Source organism: Nelumbo nucifera, chromosome 4 (assembly GCF_055504915.1).
Source record: "Nelumbo nucifera cultivar China Antique chromosome 4, China Antique-T2T, whole genome shotgun sequence".
NCBI classification, from domain to species: Eukaryota; Viridiplantae; Streptophyta; class Magnoliopsida; order Proteales; family Nelumbonaceae; genus Nelumbo; species Nelumbo nucifera.
Genome location: NC_142652.1, coordinates 78,416,178 through 78,429,271, shown reverse-complemented (window position 1 = coordinate 78,429,271; position 13,094 = coordinate 78,416,178). Strand labels below are relative to the sequence as shown.

Genomic DNA, 13,094 nt, shown 5'->3' with positions numbered 1-13,094 from the left:
TGAGAAGATGAGCTATTCTTTCACGGGAGCTGGAGACGTTGATGTGGAAGTTCCTGTATCAACGTCACCGCTGCCTCTTATTTCTGATAAAGGTTGCTTCGAGAGAGAGTGATCTCTTTTTCTCTTCTACCCAGTTTATCTATGCTCTTTAATTTCTGTTGGGATTCCCCTGCGGCATTGCCTCGCTTTAATGTGTTTGAATGTAACTGAGTTAATTATCTAAAGATCAGCTCGCAGAGTGCGGCAGATTGCTTCATCATCTATAAAACCTTACAATGAACAATGGGGTTTTTTAAAAATTAACGATATAAATCAAAAGCAAGCCACTGTCATTCCACCTCCATAAGATTCCCAGAGCATCAACTAATTCGCGTTTGATGGCTTGAAGAGCTTGAAAATCAGCTTGAGTGACAATTACCCCATCCCACAGTTGGCTCGATACCGAATGGCAGGTGAAAAGCAATAGTTGAAGGAGCAAGAACAAGTGGTTACAGAGGAAGAACCTGTTATGAAATGCAATATGCCAAAATGGCAGGTGAAATTCAACTATCCTCTTCACCTCTCACTGGTTCAGAGCAATCACACCAAACTCATGAAAATGGGTTCAATCCCGATGCTGTTAAGGGAAGGGGAAGATTGGGGTGGTGGGGGGGAGAGAGAGATGAAAGAAGGTCGGGAAAGATGAACAATATTTTTTTCTTCGGAGTAATTATTACAAGGATAATATAGGGATTAAAAAATATTGCAACGGCATTTTTGGACGAAAAACTAATGAAAGAGGGTCTTTGTCTCAAGGTTATAGTACAAGGGGGTCTTTGTCACAGACCCCATAGTATCCTTAATTATATATAATGAACCCACTATGTACTAGGTTGCGTTGAGGTTTTCAATCGTGAGAACAATCTGTGAGAAGGATGAATTCATATATGTAACTGAACTACCAATTTTAACGTTTACCTAATTCTTTGCATTATTTTTGAATCAGAATGCTTTAACTTTTCTTAATTTAGTTTTTATTTTTTTTTAATTTTTATTAGTCATTCAGTTAGATTAGTCAGGCTTGGTTGATTTGGGCGAACAAAGCACTACAACCTTGTTTCCCAGCTCGGTTCTTAATTTGTTGAATGAGGGAACGGATCTGATTAGTTTCACACATTAATTTGAAAACCTCTTCTTACCTAAAAATTGGGTTGTTTGTGCTCATGCCTTGTCTACTGCCGTGCATGTGTCTGACTCGTTTGGGATAAATATTCTGACACTGTCAAATGTGGTTTTTAATACAAACATGTAAGTTGTGCTTAGGGGTGTCAATTGGACTGGATTTGGTTCAATCCGATCTGGTCCAATGTGAATCCATTATAAATGTATAAAATTTAATTCAATTCAATGAATATTTTGGATCAATCCAATTCAATGTTTGGATCATCCAATATCTTCAAATTCGTTTTAATTTAGATTGATTTCAACCTAAATCTGGTTCATTGATACCTATATTCTTATCTTATATTAATGGATCATATATTTGCTTAATCCAACCCAATTCAATATAAATTTATCACTGATAGACCAGGTCCAATTCAAGAGTAGGGTGAGGGTATTTTAAGGAATAGGTGTCAAAAAAATTTTCAAGTGACATGCTTAGAAGTTAAAAAGCAACCTTATATATTATAATAATAAAACTCATCTTAAGTATTACAGTTGATTCTTTTCATCTCTTTCAACAATGAAGAGCTCCTCATCTTTTAGGAGCAACCCACAGACATATAACGACGAAATTGGTGCTTTTCTTCTTTCTTCATGTTAAGAATCAACAACCAAGCACTGACCAACCTTATTCTGATCCCTGGATTAGAACTCATTTTTACCCACTAATCTACCAGTTTTCTGTATATATATATATATATATATATATTCTATTTGTTGATGAAGATTTTCTCCATGCAACGACGAATTATCTTTGTCCTTAATCATCCAACACCAAGGACGACATAGTTGCCATCACCCCCCCAACTAAGCTGCTCGCAGAACGATGGAATGATGGATATTGCCTATGTGAAGAACATGCTGGCCCAAAGGAATTCTTCGAATTCCAAGCTTGTCAACGACGCTAAGAAACTTGCAGAGATGTATGGTGATCTGAACTCTCTGCTGAGAGCCTGCTGGGAGATGGACTTTCTCAAAAGCTACTAGTTGCTTCTGGGGCACCCAATGTTCGGCCGGTGGAGGTGACGAGAAGACGAGTAGCGAGTGCGATCCATCCTTGGAGCCGGCGTTCTTCACGTCAACGTGGAGGACGACCGACAGCCCATCGCACTTGGCGTGTGTGACCTTGATTGCCTTGCCTGAGGTGCTGGAGTTCCCCTGGTGGCCGCGGAGGGGAACTGTGACCATGGCCGGGGCGTCTGCGATGGTGTATACGAAGTTGGTGTAGCTCATTCCGTGCCCGAAGGGATACACTACTGGGCCTTTGTAGAACCTGTAGGTCCTGCCTGGGTACCCTCTCCATGGGTCAGATCTCATGTCCATGGTCGTCATTGGCAACCTAGCCACGTAGTCCTGTGGGTACCATGTCATTGGCAGCTTGCCTCCTGAACAGTGAACAGTGGTGTGAATCAATTAGTAGAAATGTAAAAATGAGGGGTATGGGTCTGTTTGGTTTGCAATAAGAATCGGAATGGGAGTGATGTATTTCCCAAAGTTTAAAATATCGATACACCCGATACACTGGTAGGGGCGTATCAGGCGATATCAATTTTGTTTTGAACCCTTATTTATTTATTTCAAAACTGGTTCAGGGAGGCCGGTTTAAGGCTCCTCCACCCCCAGCCACCAGCACGATATGTATCAGCCGATACGATCGATACTTTGAACCTTGGTATTTCCGTAGTCTGTTTGGTTGAGAACTTCAGACATGAATGAGAATGGGAGTTGGACTCAGGAGGAATGGGGGGCAGGAAATGGTCATTCTCTCAAATTGGGAATTACCATTCTAACAGGAACAAGAATAGAATTCCGATTCCACCTAACCAAACAGTCCATTCCGATTCTGATTCCAAGTCCCTATTCCTGTAAACCAAATGGGGCCTTAGGTCACAGCTGTAATGGAGTCAACAGATTTTTTTTTTTTTTTTTTAGGAGAGTATATCTGGATAACTTGAAATATACCTATTCATGGGCTGGGCTTTGGGCCTCATTTTACACTATTTTAGGCTCAGGCTTTATGTTGAGGCCATTTAAATTTTGATAAAAGCAAAACTCAAGCCCAGCCCGTGAACAGGGTTTTATGTAAATAAACATTGTATATGTGAGTACCCACTACCCAGACAAAAATAAAGAGAAGCAGAAACGTATGTCTACCGAAGCGGGATTTGTGTTCCTCACAAATGGACGCCTTACAGGCACATTCACCATACATTGGGAACATCTCCCGTAAATAATAACTAATAAATACGGAGGATATTCCCAATACATGATAAGATGTGCGTGTGAGGCGCCAACTGTGAGAAGCAGATCCGGTCTCATCTCTACCTGGGTTGGTTGTTCCAAACAACACATCGGCAATTGCAGCCCCTCCTGCTTGGCCAGGGTACCCTGCCCATAAGATGGCAGGGATACGTGGGGCGTCCCTAGCAAAGGACACATCGATGGGCCCACCAGACATTAAGACCAACACAGTGGGACCCCTGGAGGCCATGGCGACCTTAGATATGAGCTCTTGTTGGCGTCCCGGTAGGAGTAGTCCCACCCTGTCTCTAGCTTCTGCCTCGATGGACTGGTCTAGTCCCATTACTAGCACCGTTGCGTCCGCTTGACGGGCCGCGTCCAAAGCCGCACCGAATAGCTGGTCACTGTTGCAGGCCACGTCAATGCACCCGGCTTGGTGGATGGGCCTGGCGTATCTCGCAATCCCTTGCAGGGGAGTAGTATATCCACACGGAACACCTAAATAAAAAATTCCCAAAACAAAGAGATCAGAAGGCTGTCAATAGAGTCTCAAAATCTGATACCCGATTGGATTCTAAATCCCATTATTAACTTGCATTCAATAAAATTATTATGTTATGTATATATAATATATTTATGTATGCATATAAATATAGATATTATATATAGTTGTGTAAAATTTTTCATTGTTAAATTTAATAATTTATATTTATATGCATTTATTATATATATATATTTAAAAAATTATTTTTTTTTATTTTTTTGTTATTTTAAATACAATAAAATGATTGTAGACTAAACCCAATCCAACATCTGATTTCATAGTTGGATGTGGATTCAATGTAAATTGAATCACGTTGCATCTGCTACCTACAATTGTTCCCACATCAATCCGTACCCATAGAACACTATTACCATATATTGGGAATATCACCCATGAATGATGAATGATAAAGGAGATATTCAATGGACAGCTGTAATTATATAGCGGTAAGGATGTGGAAACAATTCGTGGGTAACGTGATCCGAGCTCTGATTGAATCTATTTACAACCCTACGTATAACATTGTGCCAGCAGACGAGTTGTACCTGCGTAGTTGCCTATCATGGTTGCTGTGACATCAGAATTGGACCCGATAACCGCTACTGTACGGTGGCGGATTCTAGACAGTGGCAACGACGGTCCCTGATTCTTGAGCAAAACAATGCCTTGTCGAGCAGCTTCCAGTGCTAGCTCTTGATGGGCCGGCGTACAAACATCCATTGGGCCGAGGTGGCCAAAGGGCTCGGCCGACGGCTCACCGTCGAACATCCCAAGCCTCATCTGGACCGTTAAGGTGTTGGTTAGAGCATCGTTAACGGCCCCTTCGGTTAACATGCCTTTCCTTATGGCCGCTTCCGTGTGAATAGCGAGGAAAGGCCCACAATCCAAATCCAAACCTGTAAAATAACAAAAAGACACCCTTGATTTCAAAACCAGCAAATGGTTGAAGAAAAATAAATGAGGCCGGGGAAGACTGACTGACCTGCTTTAATGGCGTCTGCGGCTGCTTCTTCTGGTGTTGAGGTGTAGTGCTGTTGATCGAAAAAGACACCGACAGAATCGCAGTCCGAAACGATATATCTGTGGATGCAACCACAACCCAAATGCATATATGTGAATAAGATTTAAGATGGGGATCTAATAGGGGACCCACGTCACATGGATCATTAAATTGTTGGCATTGACGATGATTTCACCTTGCCGATTATTCAGAAATGGATGATTCCTCGAATAAGTGATTTTTTGAAAAATTATCAAAATTTGTTGTTTGGTATTAAGCTGATTTTTGAAAAATAGACTTTGGCCCCATTCGCTTTTCGGTAAATTACTTATCCAGTCAGGACTGTTCATAAGAAGGCCCAACCCGATTAAATCGATCAATCTGGATGGACCCAATTTGAGTTGGCCGGATTTTCATAAGCGTCGGTCAGTTTCGGGTTGTACAAATTCATAAATCGATGGTTTGGGTTGGTTTCGATTTTCTTGTGTGAAAACCGAAACTGACCCGAACAGAACCGACTTAGTTCTTACTTAACTAATTTGTCTCTATCCTAATTCCTAATTACAACCTAACCTAGTCTTCTATTTCCTATTTAACTAAGTTGTCTTGATCCTAGTTTCTATACTCTATTATACCAAATAGGCAACCCATTAGGGAATTACAATTAGAATTATGTGTCATTTTTTACTTAGATTAGAACTTAGAAAGTTTCTTGAAATATACAAATTTCAGCATTCTTTCTATAAAACAATTTGACTTTCTATTTTCTTGATAACTTTTGTCTTCTATTCTAATTCTAACTTTTTAAATATATTTCCAGAAAATATCTTAAAAACTTCAGTTTTCAGCTTTCAATTTTTAGAATAGATATTTCCTTCTAGGCTTCTATGTCCTTTTTTTACAGGAGCAAAACCGAAACCGACCCAACCTGACTCAAACCGACCAGGTCGGTTTTTCTTAACACTGGGTCGGTTTCAGTTTCCATCTCAGGTAGCCCGACCAGGTCGGGTCGGTTGGGAAAACCCCATTAAACCGACCCAACCTGACCCGTGAACAACCCTAACCCAGATAAATGCAGTTTACCTGGGTAGGTTTTTATTGGGAAACATTTAACTAGGTAAGTGCATTTACATATTTTTTTATTTGGCAATGACCATTTTAGCCATACAAATCTATTATTAAAAAGGGCATTGTTGTCCCATTCAAGTATTGGCAACTTTCCTCCTAAGTGGGAAAGTTATTTACCCACCTAGGAGATGGGTATCACTTACCCATTGACCAATTTTTCCCCTCTCAAAATCCGAAAAAAGAACGCCCCCTTTGAGTCTGTTTGTTACTGATTTTCAAGGATCGATTATTTTTGGAGACCAAATCAGCCCCCCACAACATCCCACAACACATCCCCGCCCCTGTATTGGAAACATCTCCCAATGATGACATCATCATTTTTAGGATTATCATTGGAAGATGTTGCCAATACACTGCGGGGATGTGCTGTGGGATGTTGTGGAGGCAATCTCGTGGGGAGCTGATTTGAATTCTTATTTTTGCATTAGAGTTATCATTCAATGTCAATGTCATGTCATCTTCGAAAAATTGGAATTAGTTAAAAATAAAGAAATCATGAAATCCCTTAAAAGGTTATTACAATAATCGGTTTTTAGCTAATTTCCCAAAAACTGGTATAATTGACCAACCAAACAAGAAAAAAATCACTGATTCTTCAAATTCTGATGTGGATCCTATTCCAAACATCACCTCAGTTTGTGAGTGTTTATTGTAATAAATACTTATTTTGCTCTGAGACCACATGAATAGTACTTATTTGGGCTTAGAAAATAAATGCAAAATAAGTGTTTATTCTGATAATAATCACCTATTTGAAAATAATAAATTTTGGGCTCATTTGCTTATTTCCTTTTTAGCCTATACTAACTAGGGGTGGCAACGAGCCGAGCTCTTCATGGGCTACTCAAGCTCGACTTGGCTCGATTTCAACCAAACTTCGAGCCAAGTTCAAATAATAAAAATATTATAATTCTTTATTTTTTAAATATCAAATAAAAAATATTTTTATATATAATTTTTTATTTTTATAAAATATATTTTTTCTCAAAATCGAGTTCGAGCGAAACCAAGCTCGAGCCTTATACTTTTCAGCTTGCTCGCCTCGAACCCACCCCTAATACTAATATATTGTCTTTACGAAAAAAAATCATGTCATTTTGGAAATACTTTAATTATATCTATTTAAAATAAGTATTTGTTTTTCATCAAACACTCGTAAGCATTTATTAGAATAAACACTTATTTTTCAAATAAGCACTCCCCAACAGAACATAAAAACTGAAAAAAAACGAGACTATTGTATTGAATTGATGATGATATTGATAAGCTGACAATAGAGTTTACCCGTTAAGGCGCCACTGACCCCTGATAGTATTGCGAAGAAGGTTGGGGTCAGCGCAAGTTGGGATGCCATTGACCTGGTTGTAGGAGCACATCACACTAGCTACATTCCCTTCCAACACACAAGCCTTGAACGGCACATTGTACGTGTCCTCCAGGTCTTGCTTGCTCACCTGTGTTCCATTTGATCATCTCTTTACGTCAGATATAACCAATTTTCCCATGGTTTTGAACCGGTTCGAAACCGCTTTCAACCGGTGTACCCGTCTAATCTGGTCTAATTCTCAAAACCATGAATTTTCCTTACTTAGGAGAAAAATGAGAAGCTAGATCTAGTTTGTTTGATGATCAGTGTAGGTTATATACCTTGGCGTTGAAGTGGAAGCGATCGACGCCATTCCAGTCATCAAGGTCGTAGGCTGTGTAGTGCTTGCAACAGGCGGCAACCTTCAATCGGTTACCGTCGTTTCCTTGGAGTCCTCTAACGTATCTGATCGCGTACTCACCGGCTACAATGGGATCCTCGCCGGGAGTCTCTTGTCCCCGACCCCACCTTGGATCTCTGAGTATGTTGACATTTGGGCTCCAATACGTCAGACCGGCCATCCCTCCGTTGTACATGGCCCTCGCTTCATCTGACACCACCTGCACACCATCACCCACACACTTTTACTTATTTACGCTGTTCACGTTACAAAACTGACGTGCTTCGTGTCCGAGTCCGACTGTCCGTCCCTCGGAACGATGGAAGGAGCCAAGTTTGAACTGTTTAATTGAAGCCAGATGGTTTGTTTCAAGCCAATAATAGCCAATGGCGTTGGCTATGGATTCACTTGTAGTTCTAGTGTGGGCCCTGTAGGCCACGATACTGGTTCAGAGCACCATTATTATCCTTTGAATCGATCCAATTTGAGGGTGGAAGTGGATTGGGTCCTAGAGGAGTGGGAAGTGGGAAATGGGAACTACATAAATTCATTGACTTCACCAGCAGAGAGGGAGCGCGCTATCACTGGATTTGAATAAGTTCAACCATGGTTCAGAAGTTCAGCTTTAGATTCTCTTAATTATATTAAGTGTAGTTTGACAAGTTATGGGACCCTTAACCAGTTTATGGGTCCATGCTGTCTGGACTGGCTATTGTTCATTACTTCATTTAGATATTATTAACAATTTATTGGAAATTAATATATATATACCCACACTTACACAAATATTATTTTGTTATTTAATTACTTATTTTTTTTATATTATGAGCTTAGGTACTAATAGAAGACCACCTTTCTCTTACCACTCTTCCCAGATAGCCTACAGTTATTTTCATGAGCGTGAGTCCAAAAGTTTTTGGGCCCAGGCAACTATTTTTCTTTCAGACCCGGCCCATGATCCGGGCTGAGCTTAGGCCAAGTAATTAAAATCCTACTCCCGGATGGCTATATGGAAAATATTCTATACATGGTATGATATATTTTTCAAATATATATCTACATATATATAGTATAAGATATATGGTATGAAATCATATACATATATATGACATCATATTTTCTCAATATATAGCATGTATATATGTATAAACGGTATCATATATTAATATATATAATAATTTTTTCGAAGTTTGTCTGTACTTTTGATTGGTGAATTAAATTAAAACTTAATTTATAAGACCATAATTTTATCGGCCCAGGTCCGGCCCATGATCTCTCTCTCTCGTTATCCTCTTGTTTGCCCAGGGCCTCACAGTTCTGGCCAGTTTCAGCAGCAGAAACGGAAATTTCCTTTCCATCCACGTGACAAGAGACTGGAATACCCATTATCCACTATCTCCAAAGTATCAGTCTCAGATAATTAAACAGAAAAAGAAATAACATGGAAAAGATGGAAACAATAAAAAAAGATTAAAAGTTAACCTGTCCAATTTGTTCCCACAAGGACACATTGAAGGATGCTGCAGTGGTGATGACCTGAGGGAAACTGGTAGCTCCAGGAAAAGCTCCACCAAATTTGGTTCCAGGGCCAACGTTGGAGACACCGTGGAGCGCCTCCGACCACCACTCATAACCCCCGATGTCCAGCCTCGGCACCGCGGCTGCGTTGTTAACCAGCAATCTTATTTTCTCTTGCAACGTCAACTGCCCAATGAGATCCCTCACCCTGTCGGGTATCGGCAGAGATACCTGGCAGAAGGGTAAGTTCCTCGTCAGCCCATTTCGTGGGTCGCAGGCGAATGCTGGGCGGGCGTCTCCGTTGTGCGGAGAGACAAAGAGACAAACGAGAAAGCAGAGGACACAGAGGGAGATGGGTGATGTACTGATGAAGGCCATATGGGCTGTGAGTAACAGAAGAGAGCTCTTCTCTCTCTGTCTCTCACTTGTGTGTGGTTTGGGAATGAGGAAGGAAGGAGAGGGAGATTGGTTTATATAGAGGAGAGATTGTGTCTGAACTCTGAACACTAGTGGTGACGTAAGAGAATGGATTTGATGATTGATCTCCACGTCGTTCATGAACTGTTAGAGAGAGGGAGAGAGATGGTAATTTGCTGTAGATTGCATTTGCGCGAATCAGGATAATTAATAAGGTTAGTATCGCACACTCTCTCACTCGTAGATATGCATGGAATTTTATGGGAGAATGGGTCCGTGTTTGTAGTCGCCCAGTTCTAGTAGTTTGGTCGCACTCTCGGAACAATAATATATATAAAGCTAATAACATGCTTTTCAAAACCGGACGGTCGGACTGGAAAAACTAAGAACCGGTCAAGTGATCAATTTCGTTTTTCCCCAACACTAAATCTTTTTCAAAAATCATTGATTTTGGTCAGTAAATTGCTGACCTGGGTGGTTAACCGTTTGAACGATTTTAACTGTTATTTATTTATTTTTTATCTTTTTATTTTTTATCAAAATAGACCAATCATTCGGTTCAAACGAATAGGGATTTGGAACTTAAAATTTCTTACTATTTGATTGGGTGGAATTAGAATTTCATTTCTTCTTAATGACATTCTCCATTCCCTCTTTCTTTCTTGAAAATGAAATCCCATTCCAATTCTAATTCCATCTATGAACCAAATAGATCATTAATATAATATTTGGATGATATAAACATTTATGAGGCAAGTTGATGGATGTATTGATTTGGGAAGAGAAACATATGGCTGGAAAATCATGCTGACAGCTCAATTTGGGAGCCAGAGCTCAATATGTTAATGAAATTTAGGGTTGCATTTGGTTGTAGTGCAATTTTATTTGCACTAGTACAAATGCATGGGAATGCAAATGAGAAAAATGTAAATTCTTATTTAATTTTGTTTTGGGTTTTGCTCTATTCTGTTTCATGTCTTAATTTACTACACTTCACTTGTAATGCAATCAAACAAAATAAGTTAAAATTTAAAATAAAAGTAGGTAAGAATTTACACTTAAATCATTTAAACCGCCAAAGTTTTGCATCAACGTAAATTTATTTGCATTGCAACCAAATACAGCCTTATTCTTTGCTTTGTCAGTTGTCACTCTAAACATTAAAACGTTTTAACCGTATGCATTAGATGGTACATCATTGGACTACTACTCACCAGCAAAAGTGTAAAACCTATTGAACATTTACAGTACTAACCCAGCACGTTCAGCTTGTTTGTTCTCTGTACATGGGCTTTCAAAATACCCAATCCACTATTCAAATTTGAAGCTACATGAATAATTTCTATGTTCAATCACTGCAGCTCAATTAACATAATGCACCCCCAATGCAAAAAACCTCTCAAACGGGCTCTAAGTAAAAGGTGTCAGTTTAGATGAGATAGTGTTTACAAACTTACACATATACATGATTTCATTTACTCTCCCCCAAACTTACACACAAGTTTGGCTACCTACAAGAACCTTACCCACACATCAATACAGCCATACATTGAGAACATCTCATGTACTTACATATTATCATTTATCGGAAGATGTTCCCGATGCACGGAGATAATGTTTTGTGGGTAGATGAGGATAAAATTCTTGTGGACTGTCCGGAGTATATACAACCCTAATTTAGTAATTTGTGATACATTAGAAAAAAGTAAATATTATATGTTCATCCCCTCGTCACTGAAGATTAATGCATACCTTTTTTTGGGGCCAAAAAAGAGAAAAGATTGCATTCCTTTCTTGCACATTATTTTTTTTTTCTCTCTAATTTATTCCTGATAAATTTAAAGTCTAGATGTTTATATTTTGAGAATGATTTTCTAAGTGTACCTTTCACATGGTTGTGGGGCCCAAAAAGGGTCCATACGTTTCTTCTAAATTCTCTTCTACTTGAATTCATAATCTCATAGGCGAGATCGGCTTCAATGCTCACAAGACCATGTTTACACTGTTGGTACAGTTTTTTATAATCATATATTGAGAATATCTTCATGTTTATATGCCTTTTTTTTTATGAAAAGATATTCTCAATATAAGGCTGCAAGGGATTATGCGAACTGATACTCTCGAGGCGCTGTATCCACCAGTTAATGGTCTGTTTGGGAGGATTTCTAAGTTGATTGAGTCCCTTAGGAGAAAGCTATCTCAGATGGCTTCACCAAAAAGTCAATTTTTCGGCTCATCATGAAAGCATATTTTCTGCTTTTGATTTTTTTTATCAAACATGCCAACATGGTGAAAAGAACTTAGCTTTTTCTTGACGATACGAAATGTTTTATAGCCGCATTTTCCTTTTGTTTTTGAATACATTGGGTAAAAGGAGGGAGGATGAGTGGTTTTTTTCTTTTTCCTTTTTATCTTTCTGTTTTCTTTGCCGATAAGGTGAAACCCAGCGGTTCAGTAAAAAATTTACCGCACATGGTTTGTCTTTAGCAGCAATGGTGTGGCGTGTGTGCTCTACTGCTCAGTCAGCATCAGCAATGAGTTGCATTGCAGATATGAAGTATGACTTAACCTTGCAAGGAAAAGGAAATTTTACATTGAAAACCCCTGTGTGTGTAGGAGATTCGAGATCTCATACCCAAAGAGATGAGTAGGAGTGGGATGAAGTTGAATCCAAAGCCTATAACAGATATTGCTAGATTTAGAGGGTTCTATAATGTGGTGTGGATTCATCTACACCACACCACATGCTAGAGTTGTTCTATAGTGTGGGCGGACAATGTGGATTGAACCACACTATACGTCATCAATAGAGCTGTTCTCCAAGGTGTGGTTCAATTCAATCCACACTTTATATTTTGATTCTATGTATCTCACATACAATATATGAAATGATTTACATTATTGATCAAGTATAAAAATTATTATGTTTTATAAATAAGATAAATAGTAAAATAATACAAATTAAACATAATAGTTAATAATAAGGGACAATACATCAATACATATTTATCAATAAAAGTAAATTAAAATAAAACATTAACACATATGTATTAATAAATATAAAAATTATTAAAACAAATCTTTCTAACAATAATTAATAAAAATGAATAAAAAATTAAACTACACAAATATAACTAACACTGATAAAATTAAAAAATATAAATAAGAAATTAATATAATTTGTTAATAATATTAAAGATTAATAAAACATTACTTTTGAAATTAAATTTTAGATTTAAAATAATAAAAATTAGTAAAATATAAATAACATTCGATGCAAAGAAGGCAATGAGAGAGAAAATCAAATAGAAGAAGATACATAGATTATAGATTATGG

General features: G+C 38.4%; 1 protein-coding gene across 1 annotated transcript; it reads right to left on the bottom strand.

Annotated features, from left to right (window-relative positions):
• Positions 1-1,645: 1,645 nt before the first annotated feature.
• Positions 1,646-9,793, bottom strand: LOC104605107 (putative beta-D-xylosidase 2). Its single transcript, XM_010269726.3, has 7 exons — positions 9,305-9,793; positions 7,764-8,042; positions 7,401-7,570; positions 4,971-5,068; positions 4,534-4,884; positions 3,529-3,942; positions 1,646-2,588 (listed from the first exon to the last, which is right to left on the bottom strand). The coding sequence occupies exons 1-7, from the start codon at positions 9,716-9,718 to the stop codon at positions 2,011-2,013; spliced, it is 2,304 nt and encodes a 767-aa protein (XP_010268028.1). The 5' UTR covers positions 9,719-9,793; the 3' UTR covers positions 1,646-2,010.
• Positions 9,794-13,094: the final 3,301 nt, after the last annotated feature.

Excerpts from the sequence above, each read along its gene's own strand:
- LOC104605107 (XM_010269726.3), bottom strand. The coding sequence starts at position 9,718 with ATGGCCTTCATCAGTACATCACCCATCTCCCTCTGTGTCCTCTGCTTT. Across the intron at positions 8,043-9,304 it reads TGTGGGAACAAATTGGACAG|GTGGTGTCAGATGAAGCGAG; the intron begins GTTAACTTTTAA and ends GATGGTGTGCAG. Across the intron at positions 3,943-4,533 it reads CATGATAGGCAACTACGCAG|GTGTTCCGTGTGGATATACT; the intron begins GTACAACTCGTC and ends TTTTTTATTTAG.